The sequence below is a fragment of the Terrapene carolina genome, unplaced genomic scaffold (assembly GCF_002925995.2).
Source record: "Terrapene carolina triunguis isolate 2854851 unplaced genomic scaffold, T_m_triunguis-2.0 Scaffold84, whole genome shotgun sequence".
NCBI classification, from domain to species: domain Eukaryota; kingdom Metazoa; phylum Chordata; order Testudines; family Emydidae; genus Terrapene; species Terrapene triunguis.
The window spans coordinates 38,768,218-38,794,830 of record NW_020664435.1 but is presented as its reverse complement, the minus strand read 5'-3'; the positions used below and the strand labels follow the sequence as shown (position 1 = coordinate 38,794,830).

Sequence of the window (26,613 nt, the reverse complement as noted above, 5' to 3'; positions counted from 1 at the left end):
GTAAATCTGTTCATTCCTCCTTCAGTTTCAAATAAGATTTCTTTTGGGGGTGGAAGGAAAGACTGTTCATTCCCTTAAAGGCAACCCAGGCTAGAATCAGAACCAAGCTATCTACAGCCACTGAGGCTTGGTCTATGCTTGAAATTTATTCCATTACAACTATGTTGGTCAGGAGTGTGAAAAAACCACACCTCTGACATAACTATGCCAACAAAACTCCCAGCACAGAAGACACAGCTATGCCAACAGAAGAGTGTTTCCATCAGCATAGCTAATGTGCATAGAGTGTAAAATATAGTTTAGACATGCATAGCACACTATAGATTTAAAAAAAAAAAACAACCCTGCAGTTATATGGATAAAGGTTACACTATATCAATGGAAAATTCCACAAATCACTTGATCCAGTGGAAAAATAGCAGTGCAGAACTGAGACGAAAGCCCCATTGAAAAAAAAATGGATTTCAAACATTTAGGTCAAAAGATAGGCATTGTTATATGCATTAAAAGGATGGCATGCTCTGATTTCTAGAACGGGAGCTAGTAAATCCAATGGATATAACTACAAATATTGTTCATAACCACTAGCCATAGAGTGAATTCATAAAATCATAGGGTTAGAAGTGATCACCAGGGTCATCTAGTCTAACCCCCCTGCCATTCACGTTGGATCCCATAGAAAGGACTTTGAAAAACCTGGAGAAAATACAGTTCTAATATTCTGCCATTACAAGACAAACTGTATCAAAGAGCTGGTCATGGTTTGTTCTCTCACAGTGGTTTCCAAACCACACTGTGGGGATTATTACTAATCTGAGGAGCACTTGGTGGTCTGCAGACTGTTGGCTGGTCACATAGTGCTGGCTGCTCTCCTTGTATCCAGCTGCTAATGTGCACTAAGAAAAGCTAAAAGTACATTACATATTTTCCTAATATTACTGCTCCATGAACACAATTGCTGTAGTTGCCAGCAGGAGTATAGGCAAACTGTGCATTTGCATAATGGGATGAGAGGTGAGCTCATGAGACAGTGTCTCTGTTAAAGTTGGGGGGAAAGTTTGAGAATTCTTGCTCTAGCAAACTTTTTGGCCAACATTTTCAAAAGTGACTAGGAGTTTTAGCTGCCCAACTTGAGACATCAAAAAAGGATTTTCACAAGATGGGTGCTCAGCACTTTCTGAAAATCAAGCCACGCAAAGGTTTCTCAAGATGAGCACCCAAAATCACTAAACAGTTTTGAAGGTCTTAGGGTCAGGCTTCAGCTTCAGCCCTGGGTGGTAGGGCTTGGGGCCCCAGGCTGAAGTCCCACGTGGTGGGGCTTTGGCTTTCTGCCCTGAGCCCTAGTGACTAACACCGGCCATGCTTGGCAGACCCCCTGAAACCTGCTCACGGCTGACACCCCCCACCCCACTCCCAGGGCACTGGACCCTAGTTGAGAACCACTGTTTTAGTCTATGAAACTTACTTTAAGATACCTTTCAAATGGTTCCAAGCTTCAGTCTGGCTTCCAAGCTAACACACTAATCCCTAAAAAAAAACCTATAAAAAAGGACAAAGGTCAGGAAGATAGCATCTCCCTGTTAACATACTTTAGTAATGAACACTTTCTATGCAAACCACTGATTTGGTTTTGTGGGATTTAATTTCAGCTAAGGAAAACCAAGTGCAGATGTGTGTGTTTGGGTTTTTATTTCTTTATTTTTTTTAAAGGGCAAGGGTGGCGTTGTGGTAATGGGAAGAAGCAGAGTAACAACTTTTAAAGAAACCACTTCCCACCAGTAGTATCAGCCACCATGCTACTGCAATGGTTGTGAAATATGTTATTCAACCAAAATAAAAATCTGTTACATCAGTACCTGTATTAACAAAGTAGAAGAAAATCAAGCAGTGTAACAGGTGATCAGTTACTTCTATATAGTGTACTGTAATTCTAAATAAATACAGCTGCCGGCTCCTTTAGATATTGAAAATGTAATGAGCAATGAAGCTAATTTGTGTTCCATGAAGGCTCTTACAGGAACTGATTACTTACTTGGAGATGCCAAGTCTCCAAGTGAAATTTTTGCCACCTGTTATCAATTTCAGGATTGGCAGTCTTGCACTTCCAAGATTACTGGCCTATCGTCAGGCTGTGCCATCTGTTGCTGTATTTTCCATGATCAAAAGTTTTCACAAGACATCCAGCAAAACACCAGAATGAATGAGATTTCCTTCCCAACATACAGACACACATAAAAAGGACACCCTAGAAAAACTCTTCTCCATAGCAATAGTTGTAGATGAAATGACCAAACTCTGAATAAGGCCTATTTACATATCAAATTAACCAGTGTTCATGATTTCTTATCTAAATATTGATGTTAACAAGCCAGTTACTTTTACTGGATTTAGACACAAATTATCCATTATCTAGTTTAACTACTGTAATTTCTGTATTCACATAACCAGAGTACTTCAGTGCAGCATATTCAGTTCATGCAAACAGCACTGTCACATGAAAATTTGTATGCAAGTATGTATAATAGTCTAGTAAATCCATCTGAAAAAGGGTAATAAAACACGTTAGAAAATAAACAGATTATGGTGGTGATGAGGCAAACAAACATAGATCAAAGCTTGGCCCATTTTTTCCACCAGCCTACAAAATATATGTGGCTAAAATGTTTTCTGCAATCCTCTTCTACGTTCAGTGTGAAACTTACTAAGTTTGGTTTTATTCCAAAATATACCACCAATTTTATCCAAACCACGACAGAGCACATATCTCAAATTATCAAATCAATTCAGACTTTTATTTTTGTGGTAGCCATTATTATACAGTATCCATCAAACTAAGTAGCCGGCTATGGAAAATACCAGGTTAATTATCAAGTCCATAGGGCAAGGTATTATCCATTAGGGGGCATATTGTATAGTAAACTGATATCACATTTGGTCCTTAATTTATACATACTAACGGAAAGAACTGTTTTCACTACATAAAACACAGCTGATATACAGTTCTGCCGTCCATGGCCCATGCACTTACATGCTGTCTTTTGAATTACAGTCCATTTAGATCATAAGACTTTTGAGGCAGGGACTGACTACTACTCAGTGCCTGGCAGAATGGGGCCCCACTCCTTGTTGGCCCTTAGGTGATTTTCATAAAATCCAGATTGCTACCATTATTCAAAAATAGGATTATAGTTATAATTACTTTTTTCAGTAAATGAAACAAAGTGCCTTATATACCCTAAAGAAAGGGTAAAAGGGAGAGAAAGGAAGACCTCTTGGTAAAACTATAAAGGCACTCTTCAAATGTTATTCCATCACTTAAACAAAAAATAAAGCTGATTTTACAGTCTACACCCCCATCCCATGCTTTCACATGCCACTGCCCACAGTTAAGGAGACACCACTAGTCTTCCCAACTCACCACCCACTGGGTTAGCAATTATTCCATTGCAAACAGCAATCCTAACATTATGAGTCACTTGAAATTCTTCCCTCCTCTCCAAAGGAAACCACCCTGATGACCAAACTCTGACTTCCAACACATTATAGAAGCAGGAGACAAAGCAACACTGAAAGGGATTCTCCAATCAGCCATAGTTCTCCTGAGAGCTCTTCAGGCTGCTGTTATGGCTCTCATACTAATGCTGATAGACACAGAATCCTTGTTTCCCCATAACGATCAGGTTCCCCTTCTGTCATAATTATATCATCTCTGCTATAGTTCAGTCTCTATATGAAAGATGTTCTGGCATCGGTGTGAAACCATCAGAGTTTATACCATCTACTTACAGCAAGCTGTCAAGCTGAAAGTTAGACAGGATAGTGGCTCATTCACTGGGGCTGATCCTGACCCCAGTAACACTGGGGTAAAACTAGAATATTTCTGTTGACTTTAATGGAGTTTTTCCAGTTGTACACCAGTGTATTTGAGGTCAGAATCTGAATCAAAATGCTCATTAAGAGCTGCAAGTGTCATGAAAAAAGATAACGGAAGCTACCCACATCCATTGAGGGATGAATGAATATATACCCTTAGGAAGTGGAGCTAAGAGGCAGATGCTATAAGCCTCGGTAACTCTGTGAATATCATACAGAAGGGAGAAATTTTCCCTTACTGTAATATACAGCACTGAGTTCATATAAACACCAACTAGAGCACCTTAGGCATTATATCAACATATATATGAAATATAACAGTAGCAGCAGCTTGTTTTTCACCAGAAAGATCAGAAGAGCAGCTGTTTATTGCTTTAATACAGCAATTACAACGTTAGCCAATGTTTCCAGTAAAGCATGCTTCCATCCATGCCATTTCTAATCATCTCATAATGATGACATTTTTCCTTCGTTTGTTCATCGGAGAGTTAGCTGTCCAAAATACCACAAGAGTTACTCTCACTGAAAGGCGAAAAGATCACATGCTCTGCTTTTCAGATTCACTTAGCTACAATTAATATACCCAGTTTTCCAAAAAGATATTCCATTTCCCAGTCAGCAGTGTAATTTTGATCTGGAACAAAAATAAGGACATTTCTGAAGACTAACCATTTTAACTAGAAACAGTGGACCTGGCAGAAAAAAATCCTCCCCTTCAGTTTGTTTCTTTGGTGACTTGGCTAACAAACAAAACAAAACCAAAACAAAAACAAAAAACCCTGATTTGCTGACAACTAAGCTGTATACTAAAGAAAGACATCTGCAAAGATTTAGGGCCTGATCCAACATTTAGACTTCACTGATTTCAATGGGATTTGGATCAGGCCTTTAATAAGTAATATCTTATTCCTAAATTGAGGTCTGCTAATGTGGCCCCCCTATGCCCTTAGAGCCCCATCACTTTTTATGGATTCATACATTCCATAGCCAGAAGGGACCTGTGCGGTCACCTAATCAGCCCTGCTTTATAAAACAGGCATATATTTTAGAAAAAACATGTAATCTTGATTTTAAAATTGCCAGCGATAGAAAATCCACCACAACCCTTGGTAAATTGTTCCAATGGTTAATAACGCTCACATTTAAAAATTACACTTTATTTCCAAGTCTGAATTTCTCTAGCTTCAACTTCCAGCCATTGGATCATGACTTTCTCTGCTATCCTGAAGAATCCATTATCAAATATTTGTTCTCCATGTAGGGACTTACAGCTTAGCTCTCAACCGTCTCCTTGTTAAACTAAATAGACTGAGCTCCCTGAGTCAATCACTAGAAGACATGTTTAATCCTTTAATCATTCTCAAGGCTCTTCTCTGAATCCCCTCTAATTTTTCAGCATCCTTTTTGAGATGGAATCCTTCTTTTAATGTGATTCTGCAAAGGAGCAGGGATATACACTGGTGAATCACAATGCAGGACCAGGGTTCTCATTATTAGACTAGACATTTTCAACATAAATTACAGCATGGATGTGCTACCATATCATATCAGGCATTTTCTATTTGCAGGATTCAACTAGGGTTACCATATTTCAACAATCAAAAAAGAGGACAGGAGGAGCCCTGCCCTAGCCCCGCCCCCGTCCTGCCCTAGCCCCGCCCCTGCCCCTTCCACTCCCTCCCACTTCCCGCCCCCCTCAGAACTCCCAACCCTCCCCCCACTCCTTGTCCCTGACTGCCCCCTCCTGGGACCCCTGCCCCTAACTGCCCCCCCAGGACTCCACCAGAACAAACCCCCACAGATAATTTTGTTGGTGGAAAAACTAGAATGAAAACCATATATCATGACATACCCTTTCCCCCCCTGCATATTTCAGAGGATTTGGGGGTGAAAATTATAGATTAATATATTTTTTTTCTCAAAGATGTGAAATTTAAGCACCTTACTGACTGTTATATTTTCAGTTTAAAAACACAAGTAAAGTGGAACTCTGCCTCCATTCCAGGGGATTAGACAGAAATACCACCCAGGAGTTACAACTTCTCTGTGAAGTAATTCTCCTGCAGGAGAAACAATTAAGTCCAAGAACCCAGTTACACCACAGTTAAAACAGGATTTCATCTTATAGTATAGACAAAATCTTGTCTGTCTCCCCAGTCATTCTAAAGCAGGGGTCGGCAACCTTTCAGAAGTGGTGTGCCGAGTCTTCATTTATTCACTCTAATTTAAGGTTTTGCGTGCCAGTAATACATTTTAACGTTTTTAGAAGGTCTCTTTCTATAAGTCCATAATATATAACTAAAATATTGTTGTATATAAATTAAACAAGGTTTTTAAAATGTTTAAGAAGCTTCATTTAAAATTAAAATAAAATGCAGAGCCCCCCGAACCAGAGGCCAGGACCCAGGCAGTGAGAGTGCCACTGAAAATCAGCTCGTGTGCCGCTTTTGGCACGCGTGCCATAGGTTGCCTACCCCTGTTCTAAAGTCTTCAGCCATGCAAAGTTTTAGCAGAGTTTGGAGCATCGGAACGACACAGTTAGGGTCCCATTTATACTACAAGATGGAACCATATTTTGACCAGGTTGGGGGAAACAACTGTATTGTAACTGTCTCCCAACACTCCCGAATCTGCAGTTTAGATGGCCTGGTAGTTTTGTAGGGTGAAGTGACCCCATTAACCACCTTCTCAAAAAAGAAGGAAATAATTGTATTTTACTATTGTTCCACCACTGAGCAGAGATTTCCCATACCCGTGCTGTTTTAAAGAGATTATGTCAGGTGCTCCATTCCTTGCCTGCTAGTAAAATAAAGGTTTTATAATCCCTATTAGGTGAAATGTCAATGGTTATTTTTATTTTAGTGCAAGCAGTTAGGATTGAAACATTCCTTTACTATGTTTGCAACACAGACATTGCAGCATTGTGTTCCTATGAACCAGACACTGGAACCAACTAAAACACAAGGGCAAATGACTTGTTTATTTTTATTGCCCAAGCTAAGTGAAATGCAAAAAGGAAAAGAGTATAAATACAGAAATGAAAGTTAGAAATTCATCCAGTTTTACCGTATTATGTCATTACTGGACACAGAAATGTATCTTTTAACAAACAGATGAACGTCTGATAGTCTCTCTTAAAAAAGGTCTAATAGAACATTGCCTACATAGTAGCACGCTGAAAACAGTAAACAGAAAGTCAAAGATGGAAGTGCTAAGTCACAAAAATATGAACTAATTGTGGTGGCATCTTCATAATGCACAGTTGGCTATATGTTGAGTAAGTACTAATGATGTCATTTGAGCCTGAGAAGCCCGCCTGAGAAGCCCGCCTGAGGACAGTACCAGTCACCAGGAGAGGAGACGTAGACTGAGCAGCTCCACTGGCACCGCATCTTCAGAGGCCTCAAATGCAAGCACTGTTGGGTGATGTTTAAATTCAAACACAAACTGTTTTCACTAAAGTTTTTAGACAGTGATGGCCACACAAATGTTCTTTTTAACATTAGATTTGTGTAAATAAATAATTTTTAAAACACTAACTCTAAATTGAATCTAGCTGACAGTGAAGCTTTAAATTAACAAAAGAAGTGTTGAACTGTGCACTACAAAAAGCTAACCACTGCAGATGTAACCGGATAGGATAATAAATGAAGAGCTTTTAGTGGCAAGCTGTTGGCTGTATAATAGGGAACGCTGAATAGTTTTGTTCTACACAAAGCTCCTTTTTCATTGGGTTACTTTAATTATACTCTTAAGAGCATTTTTTTCCTTGTGAAAGGTGAAGGATTACAGTGCTTTTATGTATATAGCATTCTGGAGGCAAGTTATCATTTCACATATAACAGGTCATGGTTATGTCAATGTTTACCTACATTATGTTATCTGGAAATGTAACTTGTTTCTTGAGTTTCATCCATTTTCAAATATTTTCCCCCCAATTTGGCAAAGCAATTACTCCACATTAGTGCAGACAGATGCCTGTTCACGTAGCTCAAGAAGGCACTGGAAAAATCTTCCAGTCTACTATTCAACAGATTAGCCCCATTTCAGAAAATGTTTCAAAACAATCTGCTTCATCACTCAACATTTGTATGCAAGGTGAAGCAAACTGTATAATAAATCACATTATGAACTCAAAGTGTACTCAATGTAAACTGGCAATGTGAATTCAACAATGTCAACCAATAAAAGCAATAGACACAGGTATATATGTACTCAGCACAATACAATACAAAAATATGAAGACCGACCCAGCACAAAGAAGTGGAGAATAAAATGACCCTCCTCAAAAGAGCATCAGCACAAGATTTATGACCCGATTTAAATCCCATTTTGAGAGCATAAATGAGGAGATACTGTAGGCATGCACCTAAGTGTGTACACTTTGGGCATATCCCATTTAAACGTGCAACCTTCCACCCCAAAACGTGCATGTAAGATAGGTTAGTGAACCTGTAAACCTACAGTATCCGTGCACTTACGAACTCCACATGCACTCACAGATCAAGGTTTGTGCACACTTGGTAACAAATTTAGTCAAAAATTTGGTCCAATGTGACTTTTGCCTAAGAGTGGAATCCTGACACAGCTGAGTACTCCTAAGAGGGCAATACTCATGCAGAACTGGAAGGTAACATAACAAAGCTGGGAGATGGACTTCTTTGCTCCAACATACTAGTAAGGCTCTGAATACTCAAACAGTTCATCAGTTGTCAGGAATTGTGGGGTACTGGAAGGTCAGTAACGATGCAATACTTACACTGATTTTTTTACTACTCTCATATGCCAATTTTGGGCCATGTGGATTCATGTTGTGCATGGAATACAGTCAAGCCCTTGACCTATTCACTTTCTCTTTTCTACATTCTCTTGTGAAGATCTGCCACAGCAGATTCACATTTATAGCATACATTCGAGTGCAAAACCACCCTGCATGAATTTCCCACTGTATTCCACATCTATATCCCAGAAAAGCAGCATTTCTGCTGCTAGTCAACACACCTGTACATACCAGCTCAGGATCTTGATTTTTTAAAAACAAAGTGAGCAAAACGCATTTGAAATGACTCTACAAACCTAACATTTGTATTGCCTTAGGTACTTACTGAAAGCTATTAAATGTCATGTTATTATAGCTCATTGTAATAAGGCAGTAAGGCAAGCTTAACGTTAATGTTCCTTCCTAGCAAATACTTTACCAATTTGACAGAATATCATCCATAGGAAGCACTGAGCCGTTGAATCAAGATTCTATGTCAATGCTGCATAGCGTAGGGTATACAACAGTACATTTTAGAGATAAAAATCAGGTTAGATCCTCAGGTGAAAGTGAAATTAGATTCCTGACTTCACAAATTAACCTCTTCCAGAAATCCCAGCATAGAATTCAATGGCAACAGCAGTTTTGATTCAGTATTGGCTAGAACTGAGCCACAGAGGTAGAATAACTTAGGGTATTTCTTCACTGTCGAATTGACCTAGACTATGGCCCAAGTGTTTCCCCTAACTCCAGCTCAGCGAGAGGCGCAGGCAGAGTCAACGGGGGCGCGGCAGCAGTCGACTCACCATAGTGAAGACACCACGGTAAGTCGATCTAAGTTCGTCAACTTCAGCTATGTTATTCACGTAGCTGAAGTTGCGTAACTTAGATGTCCTGTCCCCCCCCCCCCCCAGTGTAGACCAGGCCTTAGTTATTACCTGTAGACAGGACAGTATCGCTGAGTCTGAGTTCCACTCCTTGAGGAGCTACGTGAAGGACTTAGGCTTCTGTTATCTGAACCATGCTGGTTTACTGTAAATAATCTCTAAAGAGACTAGACATCCATAACCTTAAATATGCAAAATATGCAGCTAGTACATTTGAAAAACATGACAGCTCAGTGGAGCTGCAATATACGAGATACCTGACTCTTCTTTCTACCTTCACATTTCTTCTTCCTGCAGGGCTGCCCAGGGGGGAGGGGGAGGCAAGTGGGGCAGTATGCCCCGGGCCCCACAGGGGCCCCCACGAGAATGTTGGAGGCTCCCCCCCACCCGCGCCTCCGCCTTCCCCCATCCCCCAGCGCCTCAACGCGCCGCGACCAGTAGCGGCCCTGGACAGCGCTGCAGTGGCGTGGCTCGGGCAGGGCCCAAGGTCCTCCCGCTCGGAGCCATGTGGTAAGGGGGCGGGGCGGCGAGCTCCAGCGGGGCGAGTGGCAGGAGCTCCTGGACGCGGCTCGCTGAGGCTCTGGGAGGCGGGGGTAACCGGCATGGTAAGCCCCTCTGAGCCGAGCACCCCCCCCAGCCCTGACCCCCAGCTCCGAGCCCAGCACCTCTGAGCCGGGCACCCCCTGACCCCATCCCCCTCCCCAGCCCTGACCCCCAGCTCTGAGCCCAGCCCCACTGAACCGGACACTCCCCCCCGACCCCATCCCCCCACAGCCCTGACCCCCAGCTCCAAGCCCAGCCCCTTTGAGCTGGGAACCCCCTGACCCCATCCCCCCACAGCCCTGACCCCCAGCTCCGAGCCCAGCCCCTCTGAGCCGGGCACCCCCTGACCCAGAGCCCAGCTCCCCACCCAGCCCTGGGCAACAGTAGCACCACCCCCAGGCAGTGAGAGCCCATTGGCACCAATCATCACCATCACCCAGCGACAGCCCATTATGTAATTGCAAATGTATACATACCATTAAAGCATTTAATGTTTTTAAATAATGTATTTCGTGTATTTTCAAATTATTAAAAATTAATTTTTGAATGTATTTCACTGGTTATTTTTTACATTTCCAAATACATGTTACTATAGTATTGCAACTTTTTTTTATGGAAGGGGCCCTCAAAATTCCTTTGCCCCAGGCCCCCTGAATCCTCTGGGCGGCCCTGTCTTCCTGACCCACTTCTCCCCATATAGCTGCCTTATGAGTTTCTGATGACTGTGTAATAATTAACCCCTCCCGTTCCTCAGCCTCCCGTAGTTATTTTACATAATGGTTTAAACAATTTCTTCCCTCCCCATCATTTGTCTATTGAAACTCTACTGATAAAGATAAGTCACCCCTGAGGGGACTGTTAGAGGGCTTTCCCTTCACCCCATCCCTTGGTTCTTGTCACAGACAGAAAGCAAAAGACCAGAAGTCCGAAGTGCAGGCAATGCAATGTTTATTGGGCTTAGTTCCAAGCAAACACATCCATAGCTCCACATACCAGCAGAGTCTGTTTCCCAGTGTTCCATTCCCAGCTCTGATCCCGCAGAGTGTTTATCCTGTATCCCTCTTCCCAGGTCTGACGCCGCAGAGCCTTGCCTGTGTCCCTGATCCGCATTCCCTATTCCCACTTCCTCCTTCATAGCAGGGACCAGGACAGGTCAGTGTACAAAGAGTATTTTGTTGGGTTCTTTCAAAATTTTTAGTGCATCAGAGCTCTGATTCCCTCCCCATCTTATTTAGAAATGGTATTTCCTAAGGTGTGTCATGCAAGATAGAGTCACACACCAGTCTGAAGGCTAGGTCAAATAGCTCTGTGTTCGATGCTACACAGACTTCTCTGAAGAGCTAGGCACATCTCTACCTCCGACTACTGTTGGCTCTAAAGAGAAGCTGCATGGTGAGAGTATCCTCCAAGTGCATTATTTGAACCTAAACCAGGGACTAACATGTAACCATTCCACAGCTGAGGGTCAGAATCCTGCATCCCAACCAGCAGTATTTAGTACATAGCCATGCTGTGGTCAATACTGCATGACTGCCCACTATGTTGCATTTTGACCAAGTGGAAATTGTGTACTGGATACACCTGGACTTTCTGATATCCCAAATCCTTTGCTCCAGTGCATGCCAGGGTGGGTGCAAACAGTCCACTCCTTAGCTCTCCTGCACAGCAGAAATACATTTCCACTGCACTTCAGGTTTTAAGATGACATGGCAACCCACTGAGAATTTGTCCAATGTTCTTAGAATGCATGGTTAGAAAATTCTAGCTATATGACTGAAACATTCACATGCAGAGGAGATACTCAGCAGCTCTAGTGTTATTTAATATACTTTAAATCACAGTCAACAATGTCACAGATGGAGTTTTACTAGAACTAGAAAGAAGGATGGGTAATGTTTTAAATGAGAATTTTTCTGTAGTCTGAGATCCAATAATGTGAATTACTGGTAAAAAAAAAAAAAAAAAACTTACTTTCCAGTGAAGAATTAATAGCAGCAACCTGTTGTAATACATCCTACTTCATCTGGCTGCTGAAACACTGGTATATTTGCTACTGAACTTTGAAATTTGGGTAAATCCCCTGGTGAGTCACATACATGAGGAAATGGATTACAGTCATTTGACTTTCTCTTAAAAAACTAGGAGAGAAATGCTGTAAAGCTCTCAAGGAAACAAATTTGACAGACTGCTATTCTCTTCTATGTTTCTTGCCATTATGTTCTGCCAAGCCTTGCTTTCAAACCAAGGGTGCCAACCTGTGAAAAAGGGCCATGCCTGCTCTGTCCAAGCTTAAAGACCATAGGAAGGTTTTTCCTCCTAACTACTACAGTGAAAAAAAGTAAGGTGTGATATACTGATTCACTCTAAATACACACTTATCCGCATAACAATGATGGATCCGGGAATAAATTAAGACAGTAACTTACTGACCTTTATATAGGGCCAGCTTCTGCCCCCTTACATTGAGAAGTACCTTGAGCAAATCCACTGGAACTGCACCCCATAGGCTAGTAAGGGCAAAATTAGTTCTTTAGTTATAGCCTTTTCCAGTGCATTCACAATGCATTTCTTACTGCCCTGTGGATATAGAAGTAATATGTTATATAAAAGAGTTTCAAATGTTTGGATAACTTCAAATTAATAGCTCCTCCGTGTTTATTTATAAAAGATCTTCTGACTCTGATTAACCTTCCAACTGCCATAGGGGAAAAGACACTTCAGTCTTGTAATGGTCCCTTAATATTAGTAAAATCAGTAAAGAAACTCAACCAGTTGAATCCATGGCTTTGTGTTAATGCACTTCATAATAGCAGAATTATTTTTCCAGTTTCAAGTACATCATAAAATAATTTTATCTTATGACTATGGTTTAATATTTGATTTGTATCCTAACAGTGTTGCTTGCAAGGCTGTATATTAGGGCTGCTGCTGTTTCCATTCTAGTCCCCTACCTGCACAAGATCATAACTCAACCAACTAATGTACTCCTGTCTGAAATGGCGCACAGCAGGGCTCAACCTGACAGCATTTCTTTCTTCTTTTTTTTTAAATAAACTAACTTTGCAAACAAGCCATTCACTTCGGTTTGAGTAACAGCAGTGCATGCTAGTGTTATGAGGTCTTTCATTCTAGGAATTAAAAGAAAATTCTCTTTAAATACAAAAAAATCTTTCAGCACCCAAAAGCAAATTTATAAAAGAAATTGTGCAGGCCTGTAATACTGATTAATTTACATAGACCATGGCACCTCTTAAATAAGAGACACACACAAAAAAGAAGTCTATTGTATCCACAGCAAATGTATTCATTCGAAACAGAACTATGATAAATGGTACTATTGACTGGGTCAGTGACTTTTTAAAAAGTTGGTTCCAATATCCTGTATAGGAAAGTAGGTGGTTTTTCGAGAGAGAGAGAGAGTGTGTAATACAAAAAAGGATTTGTCATTATTTCAATATACCTCCTAGGACTTCTAAGTACACTTAGGATAGATTTGTCATATTTGGGTGTAGAATTACAGAGCAAAATCCATATTTAGTTACCTAAAAACCATGTGGCCTGATTTTGAGTTTCTGAGCATGCACAACTTCTTCTAACTTTAGATGAGTTGCACATACTCAGCACATCTGAAAATCAGGCCATTCTTGTGGGGTCACTCAATAAGGATTTGGGTTCCTAAATTTAAGCAACCAAGTCTGAAAGATAAAAGCCTTAATACTGTTGTCCCTTCTTTCTACACTAGTGTGCCATTCTTCACACTGCTGTCCCTAACCCAGCTCCCATCCACACACAAAAAACTCTGACCCAAGTTTGCTGCTATCAACCTGGGCTAGCTAGCCCCCAGATAGATCCTTTCCACTCTGCAGTGTGGGCTCAAGCCAATCAAACGTGGTCCTTATAGCCCTCCAGTGCCATCCCACAATTCCTCCTGGTATATATATTTTATATATAATTTAAACACTGAACCAGTGTATATAAATTGATAGGTGACGCCTGGTACAGAAGAAGGGAGCAGGTTGATAACCAAAATATATACATTTTGCTAATCAACCTGCTCCCTTCTTCTGTACCAGGCATCACCCACCAGTTTATATACACTGGCTCAGCGTTTAAATCTCATGTTGCGCATGGCCTGCTGTACTGGCAACCTTTCTATATTTCTACTGCTCTTTCACAGCATTTGAAAAGAGAGCACATCCAGGAAATCATACTCCGAGCATACTGCCAGCTGGTGGGAGGCGGACACCAAGGTTCTGGATGATCACTGGTGTCATTAAGACCCAAAATTTGTGGAGATCTACCTGAAATCTGCAGGTCTACAAGGCCACTCCCCAGGAAGCTGGCTGAGGAGGGGATTTCATGGACAAGACCTCAGTTCAGGTAGAAAAATCAAATCCCTCCAGACTTCGTACTGCAAGACCAAAGTCCAGAACTCCCCATTCAGCAAGTCTTGGAGAATGTGCACATTCTCTGATGAGCTCGACCAAGTGCTCAGCACTACCCCGAGCACAGAGCCCATTTTCATGCTAAACAGAATTTTGACTCCAGGCAGTGTTTGTACTTGACCAGAGCCAGAGAGACCATAAGAGCAGACACCAGGAGAGCTGGAACCAGAGAGCAGTAGATGCTGCTGACTGGGCCAGGGCACAGCCAGCATGAACCTCAGGCTGCAGTCCCAGCACCTCTTCGGGGAGAGACAGGGCAATGGATCAGGGAGGATGTGGCAGAGGAACCAGCATCACTAAGTCAGGTAACATGCGATCCACCATAATTTTTTATTGTTATGGCGATATTACATCATAAGGCTTTGCCTGTTTATAACCAATCTCATTACTATAATAGCAAATGTTACAGGCTGTGGGCAGGCTTTTCATACAAAGCTTCACTGGAGGGTGGAAGAACCTCCATCTTCCCTGCCCTACACTCCTCTCTTCCCTCTTCCTGGCAACATGCGATCCAAGATGAATTCTATGGAGTGGGGCAAGGAAATATAAACATGCAACCCATGATCTATGGTGGCATACACTGCTGCATGTGAGCAAAGCAGGGAGTATCAGTACAAGCCAAGCAATGCCTGTAGATGCAAGGACACAGGCAGCACAAGCATATATAAGTGTGCATTTTCTCACACTGGCACTAACAGAGCATTTTCAGAGTCAGGTTGGATATTAAGTCTACTGCATGACCTGTGGTGGTATTAAGACTAGAGCACTTGCAAAGTCTCTTGGAGTATATCTACACTACAGAGACTATATCATGTAACCTGAATTCTACCGGTTTGATATCCAGCTGCTGCAGGCAGAAGGGGGGTTGCAAAGACACATCTGTGGTGGGTTTATGCTGCTGCATGCTAGTTCAGCACCCAGTTTATGTTGGACTGAATTTTAGTGCACTCCTGAGTTATAATGCGGAGACAAGTTTAGAGGCCCAGTTGCAGCTCCTTTGAGAATTGCATCATGAGACCTAAATACCGGTTTCACTGATGGGAGTTCTCATTAATTAACTTTAACAAGACCAGGCTTTGACATCCATGTACCTTTCTGATCTAATGAAATGAATGCTTTAAAGACCTGATAGTCCCAAAATACCAGCTGGTAAATACATGTTTGGAAAGATATGAACAGATAGATATTCTGAGCCTGATTCATGATGGTGATACACCAAGTTTTGAGCTGCTGTATTTCCACTGGCTTCAGTGGTGTTCTACTATTTTAAAACTAGTGATTCAGGCCCTTGGTTTAAAAAATGCAATTAGTTTTAACTATTGACCACGTTTTTATGGTTGAAAATGTCAATATTTCAGTCTTAACAGAAATGGTTGTTCTGTTTTTTCTCTCTCTTTTCGGACCCAAAATTTTAACGTTAAGTCTGAAGCATCGTGTTGAATTTCCATCATTAGCTCCAATTTCACTTAGCATCTGATTTCTTAAATCCTCTCTTTAAAAAATAGTATCAGTTGCTAGTTTCCTTTGCTGAGTTCAATGAAATTTGAATAAATTGCCATGAGTTTGATGAACAGTATCTGGAATGTTTGCTTTCACATTTAAAGGAAAAAGACAGTGACCTGATTTGCTTTATTCTACATATATTTAAAACACACACACACACACACCTGCCAAGAAACCTCATTCTCAGTGATCATTTCTTCTACAGTGGTTATGAACTCTTTTTTTTTTTTTTTTTTTTTTTTAAAAGTGGTTTTAAATTCTTTTTTTTTTTTTTTTTTAAAGGAAGACGCATTTGTGCAAAAGCACTGGATTGACAGCACTAGAAACTGAGGCCCTTTATACTTGTCTATATGTATCTTAAGCCTGACCTAGAGGGCACAGATTTAGCGCTGAAAGGTAATTCAGTCTGTAATCATTTAATTCTTGGCCACTTGGTTGAGTTTGACCAAAAGGGTGCCAATTGGCGTCAGTTGCAATGTTGGGTTTTGCCATGTCCATTAGGAATGCTAGCAACTAAAACCACCAACTCATTTCACATAAAACCAATTAACAGCCATTAGCAAGATGGCAGTAACTTTTGATTGCTACTATCCCAGGGCAGATTCAAATGGTACATATCTCCTGAGAAAGCCAGTCTGCCTGGTCAGGAATTCATCCATTGAAGATATGAGGACATGACCCTCCTTACATAATTAAACCATGCAATGTTACCTGCTATTCTCTCTGACTTCACTTTGCCACCCAAAATTGCCTCAAAATCTGATCCTGGTCTAATATGGGAGCAAGCCACTATGTCAAACCCCTAAAGTTTGATGTTGACAATAGGGAAAAGGCAGGCTTTAGGCCGATTCCCCAGAATCGGGCCCCGCGGGTAAGAGAGCCCCGCCCCCGCACCTAAGAGGGCCCCGCGCCTGCGGCTCACCCAACGGCGGTCCGCTCCGGCGGCATTTTGGAGGCGGGGGAGGGGGGAGTGTCCGCTCCGGGGTCTTCGGCGGCATTTCGGTGGCGGGGGGTCATTCAGTGCCACGGAAGACGAGGAGCGGACCCGCCCCCCCCCCCGCCGCCGAAGTGCCACCGAAGACCCGGACCGCTGCCGGGTATTCAAATCGGGCCCCGCAGGTTCTAAAGCCGTCCCTGTCAGCAGGCACCTTTCCTTCAAGTCTACTTCTGCCCACAGGGAAATTCTGAGGATAATGGGAGTGAGTGAGAAAAGTGGTGAGATTACCGCATTCTTGCGGATCAGGAGCAAAGTGGGTCAGAAACTGAGTTGAGATTTGCTGGTGGAGAATTAAAAAGATATTATGGGACGAGGAGTTGTGCTGGGGTGGGGCAGAAAGAATTAAGATATGTTGGAAAAGCAAATGAGTATAAGAATCATAGGGGTGCCTGGAAAGCAAGTGTGTCATTTGCCCTTGCATGGTGGAGAAATTGGAACCTGCTGGTGGTGCATCAAGAACAGAGGCTAGAGACTGACTTACTGTCTGAGGATTCGAGGCTATAATTAAAAAAAAAAGGGAGCATGAAACCTATTAATATTTAATAACTCTTAAAAGTACATAATTATATTAATTGATAATTGTTAATTAATTATTATTATTACTACTTAGTACTTATTGTTAGCAGGAGTAGTATAGTACCAACTATGAACTAAGCTCCTTACAGACAGACAGACGAACAAGCTGAACACCTAAATTAAACTCTGACTCCCAGAGAGCTAGTGAAATGAGGACATCACAACAGCCAAGGGCTTGTCTACACAGGGCCACTCAGAAAAGAGAGGATACATTGAGAGGGGAGGAGATTTGTACTGAGACAGTTTAAATAATTTTAGATTTGTTTTTGTTAATATTAATTTCACTTTAGTAACTTTTTGGAGAAAATGCTAAAGATTCAACTCTTCAATTAAAAGAAAACCTAGGGAATGCCACAAGTTTCTGGTATTTTTAAAGATAAAAATCAAGCAGGGGATAAAAACAAAACCAAACCTTTTAAAAATGCAATAACCCTTTCACATCCTCTTTGCAGATCATTACGCAGCAAAAACGGGCTCAAATCTAATATTTAAAAAACACTTTGCATGTCACCCTTTAGGTCAGATAATGTTTGCTGAATACACCTTTCTGTAAATGAAGAGGGCCTTGTGAGCAACACCCTGCAGCAAACCATTTTATCTCTTCTCATTATTCAGACACCAGCTACATCTATTTAGGTGGAACTATTCATATATTTTAAGAAAAAAAACTTGCCATTGTTTCTATTCTGCCCCTCAGTCACTCGTGTTCAGTAGGCATTAGGTCTCCCTAGTGTTACCCAATTACTGTGTTAAGTGGCAGTTTAAGTTGGCACTTACATTTTTAGAGTGTCTCTCTAAACCTCACCCTGTGTACTCCCAGAAGATATGCAGATACAACTGCAGTTAGATATGCAAACGCCTCTGAGAAAAGCTAGGGATGGCGCAGCTGCCAGCCCTAATTCTTAACTTTCGACATTACATACGAACTAATATCCCATGCAGCCCTGAATAAATCTCGATCATAATGCTACTTACTGTAGCAGACTAGTACATGGACATTTCCTACCATCGTTTCAGTGGCTCTGAACCTACCTTACTTTTAAAAAAAGTCTAACATACAATTGGCCTGAGTCATTTATTATTTTAGAATATGTGTCTCATAGGAATAGAAAACAAACACTACAGTTTTAATCATGATTGTTTGATATATACTAAGCCATATTGTATATCCCACAAAAAGTTCTTTCCTTAAACTGTGTGTAAATACAGTAGTCATTCATTTAAAAAAAAAAAAGTCACAGCACTGTGCAATTTAAAAGCGTTCCTGAATTCTTCGCTTATGGTAAGCTCTCATTTGGGAGAATATGTAACTTGTGGACACTGCTCTCTACAGCTCAGAAGTTTTCTCTGGGCTACTTTTAAAGGCTGACCTGGACACAAACCCGACCCAAGTATAAATGACCTGAGTCGTTTTCAGCCCCAACCCAAACTCGACACTTCCTCTGAATCTGTGTCAGTGCTGCCACTGCCTTGTTCTTGGGGCTCAGCCTGGAAGGGGGCTTCCCACTCTCCATGGCCCATGCCTGAAATCTGTCTCCAGCCATCTCCTGCCTGGAGGGTTGGCACGTCAGCTGCATGCCCCACTCCTGCTAGCCGCTGCTGCCTCTCTGCCCTATCCATGCTGTGGAATGAAAGCTGCTGCAATTCATCAGCAGACTCACTCCAAAGTGCACACAGAGTACAGCGAGGTGGCGGTGCTCAGAAGAAGTGGGGCTTGCAGCCACCATCATGACAACTCCATGGGCAGGAGGAGGTGGTTATCAGAGATGACTTGACCCAAGCCTGAGAGAGTCGGGTTGTTTTCCCAGGAACCTGACACCTTTAATATTTTGGCCATTAGTGATCTGGACTCAGAGTATGTAAAAACTAAAGCATAAAGCTCTGAGATGAGGACCACGGTCAACAACGGTACAGCTCTGGCATACCATAAGGAGAGAGAGCTTTTTAGGGGCTGATACACAACATTAGAATGAACTCCTGCATGCTTCACTATGTTCCCATTCCAAGTGGAAGGTGCACTTCTTTGACTTTGTCTTCACTAATACACAGAACACAGCACAAATAATGTATTGTTTAAAAAACAAACATCTTGCCACTAGGGAGGAAGGAACCAGTCATGACAAATGTTAGTCATATTGCTTACTGTGCTTCTAAAAGGCACTGAGATACCATGGTGATGGGCATGGAATAAGAACCGAAACAGAGCAGCCAGTGTATAGTGCAGTGGTTCTGAGCCAGGGATCCGGGGCCCACTGGGGGGCCGTGAGCAGGTTTCAGGGAGTCCGCCAAGCAGGGCTGGCATTAGACTTGCTGGGGCCCAGGGCAGAAAGCCAAAGTCCCCCACCTGGAGCTGAAGCCGAAGCCTGAACAATTTAGCTTTGCAGGGCGCCCTATGGTGTGGGGCCCCGGGCAATTGCTCTGCTTGCTACCCGCTAATGCTGGCTGTGGCTTTCATATGCAGAAAAACAGTTATTTTGGCACAGGTGGGTCGTGAAGTTTTTAATAGCATGCTGTGGGGGCCTCAGAAAGGAAAAGGTTGAGAACCCCTTGTATAGTGTACTACAGTGAACATACTAGTACCTAGTTTTCCAGAATGTTAGTAAAGTTAAAAAAAACTGTAGAAACTGACAAAATAACAAACGTTGGTGAACACGGTATACAACCAAATATATTCAGCTCACCTGCTCTAGCCCCAAAGCAGAAATTCTACACCATAAAACATTAAAAAAAAAGGTACACCATAAAAATAAACTTAATTTCTCTTTATGGGCTAGAAGTAACTTTGCTTTCCTGTTATCATCACTAATGTAGGCTACTCAGCACTAAGCATTAGTGCTGTGGAATACCTTCAGCAACCATCATTTACTTTTCTCCTAAGTTATTTATTACTAATCACTGTACTTGCGGCAAGTATCCATTTCAGTGCCCATTTTGGAACATGTTTCTGTGAGGGTTGCCAGATGTTCTGAGCCCAAGACAAAAAACTCTCTCTGGATCTACAAGGTTGTCTTTCAACCTGATTGTTTAATCATAGCTTTAACTGGTCATTTGATCTTGCTAAGATCCAGAGTTTTTCCACCTGTCTGTCTAATGTGTGGGTCGTATAGACAAGACTACAAGTCAAAACAGCAATAATACATGGAACCAGGTTTTGAAAAGAGCTCAGATTCCATTTAGACACCAAAATACGTGGCCAGACTTTCTTAGGAGCTCATGTAAAATCTGGTCATAAGTATCCCTATGGAGGGCTGCTGATGCTCAGAATGTGAAAACCTGGACCCGAGCTCTTTAAAAAATGTTGGCCCTTAGTGTCTTTTTAATCGGATTAGATGCCAGAAACAATGCACTGTCTTAAGTGTCTGAAACATCCCATGGGGGAGATCTGTGTTATAATAGCCCCAAGCTATACTGAAGTTTCTCCTTGTAGAATTTTGATTACCTTTGATCAACATTGTGTCCCCCCTCCCCCCTTTTTCAGTACTATATGTGCCTGCAACACTAGAATACTGTACTGTACTTACTGATATCTAACACAGACCTTCCACTGTACCAAAAAAATGGATTTCTTTAGGCTAAGGTTTCTTTTATTCTGTTGTCATTTTAACTGTCAGCGATTGAAAGTTGTCAACTAGCCTCTTCTATGACCTCCATCCAAATGGATGTGTTCTTCCCTTGGAATCCTGTAAACTGCTGTGCACCCTCCTACACGGTGCTGAGTGCCTTGAACGTCCAATGAGATCAATGAGAGTTAAAAGCCCTAAAAGCATCTGCAGAATCTAGCCCTTTAAATGATCCCGGGCTAATCAGAAATAGATTAGAATGTTTTAGTTTAGTTTTTGGTAGCAAGAGGCATGAGATATCACAGAATGTATTCAGCCAATAAGTCTGTCTTCTAATTCTTCTCATTGCCCAAACCTTAGGAAGTGAGGACTACCCAGTGGGGTTATATGACACACTTCTCCGATCTATAAGTGGCATTTATTACCAGTGAGACTTGCTTTTTCACAGAGCTCCAGGAAAGTACATGACACTGCCTTCAACTTGATAGGAATCTTTATGGCTGGTTTTTAATATAATCCAAATTCCTTCAATTTCCTATCAAATATACTGCATAGTCCATTTTTGGCTCTCCCTTCAGAACTGCTACTGGGAGATGGAAAATGGCAGGAAAGCTTTTAAAACAAGAAAATGGTAACAGTTAATAGCAAGCTACTTTAAAAGTTGCAAAGGCTCAGTTCCATCAACCCTGGTAAATGATAATCTCAATGAGCAATGCATGACAAAAGTCTGTCTCATCTAGAAAAAAGCACATATCACCTTTATTACTGCCTTCTCTTCCAAGTAAACAAGCCATTGGAATAATTCATTTTCCGAGGACAGTTTTGTAGGATTTAATACATCTAAAAGAGCAAGGCATTACTTTTTCTACTTAAAGAAATTCCTCAAATGGCTGGAATGAGGCCAGGGAAGCAAAAATATGAACTGTGCTCGCTGTGTTCAAAAGCATTACAAATTCAGCAAAGCCGATAGGAAACTAGCAACACAGGCAGGTTTGTCCTCTCTAATATTTCACAAACAAAGCATAGTGATCTGTTTTTGGATGGATCCTGAGCACTGGAATAAAGCTATTAAACAAATCTAATACCTATTGGAAAAAATAAGTTTTAATATTTATGAATAGGGTTGTCTAAATTGATCTTTGTATGTTAAACAGCTATGAGCAGGAGAATGATGGGTGTCTCTTATTTTGTCAAGTCCCTATAGGCTATAAAGGGAACATCACCACCTTCCTTACACAGCATATTCAATTAAGCCACAGTATACCTGATACAGTGTGTCATGGTTACAGGGTGAGCTGAGTTTTAGATCCTTTTTTTGTCCCTCTCAAGTGCACTCCTCAGGTGCCAAAGATTCCTTTGAATCTCCTAAGGGTGGAATCTGCGGTCCAACCACTCCTGGACTGGATCTCTGGGTGGCAGTCCCCTGATTTCAGAACCATGTAAACAATACAGGCCCAACTGTACTTGGCAACTGAAAGAAAACTTCTGTCTAGGTCTCTGACCAGTGGCTGATTAAAGTGGCTCAAAACAGTTTTATGTAAACAAATGTATTTAAGCCATAAGTGTTTAACATGTTTTTATAATAGGGAAAATGCAGTAGAACTTGCCAAGAGCGACCACTTATGGGAGTTAACAAAAGTGGTCACTTGTAAGAGTGGTCTCTCTTCAAAGGTTTGCACACAGGAGAGTGGAGGTTGCTGGCAGGGTGCCCATCTCTGAAGGCAGTGCCATCACCAGCTGCAGCGCAGAAGTGAGGGTGGCATGGTATGGTACACTAGATCCCTATTGATAAGCGAATATCGGTTTCTCCTACACGTTTGTTTTTATGGATGGGAGTAAGCAAATGTGTTTGCTGGTCACAGATGACAGGTCATCGCTCTTCAGAATTAAATTATAGGGGAAATCATCCCATGGCCTCTGCAAATAGTTGCTTGTGGTCTCTCTTCAAAGAGGATCACTAAGGCAGGTTTTACTGTATGTGGAGTCAAATAAGGAAAAAAAATATAGAAAACAATTTTTATAAACCCCAACTAATTAGGGTAATGGAATCTGGAAACATGTCAGAGAACTTGTTCCCTCAAGGGCTAAAACTACATGAAACAATAGAAACCATTAACTGCCAGCAATGACCACTCCATGACCAAAGACTAATGCTGTGCTCAATTATTATGCTGATAAAAAGAATTCATATCTCTTCTGACAAGGCTTGAAAATGTGTGACAATGCGTAGATGTGGCAAATCCTTGAAAATCCATGTACTCTCTTTCTTGATGAAAAAAGGCAGATGTATTGTGCAGCCTTTGCAATATAATGGTTGATATAACATTTATACTGTGCATATTTATAACTAGAAATTGTCAGTGCCCTGAACTTTTTTTATGTGTACTATGAACTGTGGGCACAGATTTAAGTAGTTATTTGCCCAACCACTTTATTACAGGAACAAATGTGATAGCTACACATCAAACTAAAGTTGAGTGAATAATGAAAAAAAGGTTCTATGAATATTTAGTTAAATTTTTTAACAAATGTACTTCAACCACATTAGCATCTTGCATCTTGCTTTCCAAGAACATTTTAAAGAAATCCAATTCACTGGCACAAATGTTGGCAGAAATTGAGTTCAGTATTATTGCCAGAAGTGTATGTATGGTCATCTAATCAGGAAACGAAAATAATAACATGCAATTTAGCTGACCTAATACACAGTTTGGTTTTGGAATATGTGCTATTGACCTCCAGATTAAAACAACATTTACTGAATAATTTTGAAAAACAATAAATAAATTTGGAGGAAATTGCAATAAGCTGGCAGATATTATGTGAGCAGAAAATGAAATGCAAAGTTCATCAACATTTGTTGCAGAGAATATTAGCTACCAAAATTGCACAAGATATTCATTTGTGCACATAAATAAACAGGGAAGCAAGATTTCAACTCAGCTGAAGATTTGGCCCTTTGTGTTTGCTGATCTCATTAGATAGCTTTGGCTCTTATGTCCACCCTGTACAATCTTGGATGCATAAACCATGAAGACAGAATAATTTTAGAGATAATGTTAAGCTCTTATGACAAGAAAAAATGCACCATCCACCAACAAAAAATAGCCCTTTCTGCATCTAACTGCCAACCACATTTAATATGCCACTTTATTAACATATAAATAGTATAGTATCCATACGGTAGTGTAGTCAATAGTCCAATTAAGTACTGCTGAGCAAGAATTTTCCTAAATAAAGTAGATGTTTAATACTATAATTTTAATACTGGATAAGATTACTACATATAAATAATCAGCAAAACCTAACAAGACGTTGAAGTTGTCTTGGGTTTTGTGAAGCATTTAGAGCTTTGGAAAGTTTTAAATGTTCTATAAACCCATCTAGAAATGTTAGAACATCTGGAAAAAGTATTTTCTACAACAAGATTTTTTCAGAATCCAGACATATGAAGCCATAGAAAACAAAGTTTAAAAACTCAGACTAACAATCCCTTTTTCTAGATCATCTCCAAGAGTTTGAGGCTTTATGCTGCTCTTTGGGACACAGCACTTCAGACAGGAACTTGGAAGAGATTTTCCTTGTAATTTCCAGGATAACTTAATTAGTTGAAAGCAGTAAGCAAGAAAAAGAAGACCTTTATGCCTCGTGCAGACAAAAAGACTTGCTGGTCTAATACATTAGAGAATGTGAAATTACGATCCCTGTAATGCTGCCAAGTTTAGTGAGACCCATGGATCATCTGTGTTTAAACACTGGTCACATGAAATAACCCTTGGGTTCTGTGAACATTAAATGCTGTGTGTACATACACATTTATCTACAGGGAATAACTGAGGTATATAGATTTAAGCACAGGAATAAATCCCATTGACTTGAACAGGAATTAAAACCTCCTTACAATTAAGCACCTGTTTTCCTGAATCAGGCCCTTTATCAACATGAATATGAGATGGCTTCTTTACTCATGAACTGCAAAGCCAAGAAGTGAGTCATGCAGGTCACCCCAAATCAGCACCAATGAAACCTAGCCCCACTCCTCACCACCGTGTATACGTATTTTGTAGAACAGCTTCTTTAGGAATGTTGGGGGAGGGGTGTTAGGGATATACTGCGATTATATTTTCCTCTCTTTACCAACCTTTTGAAGCACTGTCAGTAAAGAACAATAAAAAGGGCAGAGCACTGCTGCATGACCCGAACTCAGTGAGGCAGAGCAAGACTGGGGAACTGCTGCTTCCTGAGTGCAAAGGCAGAGCAGAGAGGCAGGTGCCAAAAATCCAGCTCTGTCATCAGCTACTACTGTTGCTGCTGTCTTTTAAATGGAGAGCTGAGAAAAAACCATCAGTTCAGACTGGTGGGCTGAGAATAAAGAAGCATAAGAAATTGCTGTTAGTGTTTTTTTAACTAATCACCCAAGGCACATTTTATACAAAATGACAAGCTCAAAAATAAAGTAACTTCCACCCTCCCTTTTTATTATGTGGTCTAGTTCAAAAGTGCTGACGTCACAACCTTATTCCTCTAACATTCAATATAAAATGCAAGGTGCTTTAGTGAGATATCAGTGAATTTATAAAACTCAGTTTGTCAATAATGAAAACATCCTTTTAGATCAACTTTAGTGCTAAGGGTACTTTGTCTTCTACAGATAAAATCACGATGACGTACTACACATAGGCTTGTCTGACAATGGCTGACCGCCTAGCTGAATTTTACCTGTCTTCTGCCTCATATGGTACGTGTACATTTCAAGCTAGGGGTGTGATTCCCAGTTCCAGGAGACATACCCATGCTAGCTTTCATCTAACTAGCGTGCTAAAAACAGAGTGTAGCTGAGGCATCATGACCAGTCGGAGAGGCTAGCCGCTCCAAGTACGTACCCATCCAGGACCCTAGGCATGTACTCAGACACAGGGCCGGCTCCAGGCACCAGCCGACCAAGCATGTGCTTGGGGCGGCACCTGGTAAGGGGCGGCCAATCTTGGGGTGGCGGGGGGCGCTCAGGGTTTTTTGTTTTTTTGGGGGGGCGGTCAGGCGGCGCTGGGGGTGGGTTGTTTTTGTTTTGGCAGCTGGGGGGGGATTCGGCAGCGGCGCTCGGGGGGGTGTGGCGGTGCGGCGGGGCGCTCCGCGGGGGTGCGTGTTCGGCAGCATGACTCGGCGGTGGGGGTGTTTGGCGGCGCTCGGCGGGAGGTGTGTGTGGTGGTGGGAGGGTTCGGCAGCGCGGCGCTCCGCGGGTGGGGGGGGGGGTGTTCAGCGGCGCTTGGCGGCACTCCGCGGGGGGCTGGGGGGTTCGGCTGGGGGGTTTGGTGGCGCTCCGCGGGGGACTGGGGGGTTCGGCGGCACTCTGCGGGGGGCTGGGGGGGTTCGGCGGTGCTCCGTGGGGGGCTGGCATGTTCGGCGGTGCGGCGCTCCGCGGGGGGCTGGGGGGGTTCGGCCGAGGGGTTTGGCTGCGCGGCGCTCCACGGGG

The 26,613-nt window shown here is 41.8% G+C and overlaps 1 protein-coding gene across 1 annotated transcript in view; it reads right to left on the bottom strand.

Annotated features, from left to right (window-relative positions):
* The window catches only part of PLXDC2 (plexin domain containing 2), a 254,133-nt gene extending 242,961 nt beyond the window's left edge, over positions 1–11,172 (bottom strand). The window contains exon 1 of the mRNA XM_029911008.1: positions 11,056–11,172. Coding sequence (XP_029766868.1) covers positions 11,056–11,172 — 117 coding nt within the window. The remainder of the gene's footprint in view (positions 1–11,055) is intronic.
* Positions 11,173–26,613: the final 15,441 nt, after the last annotated feature.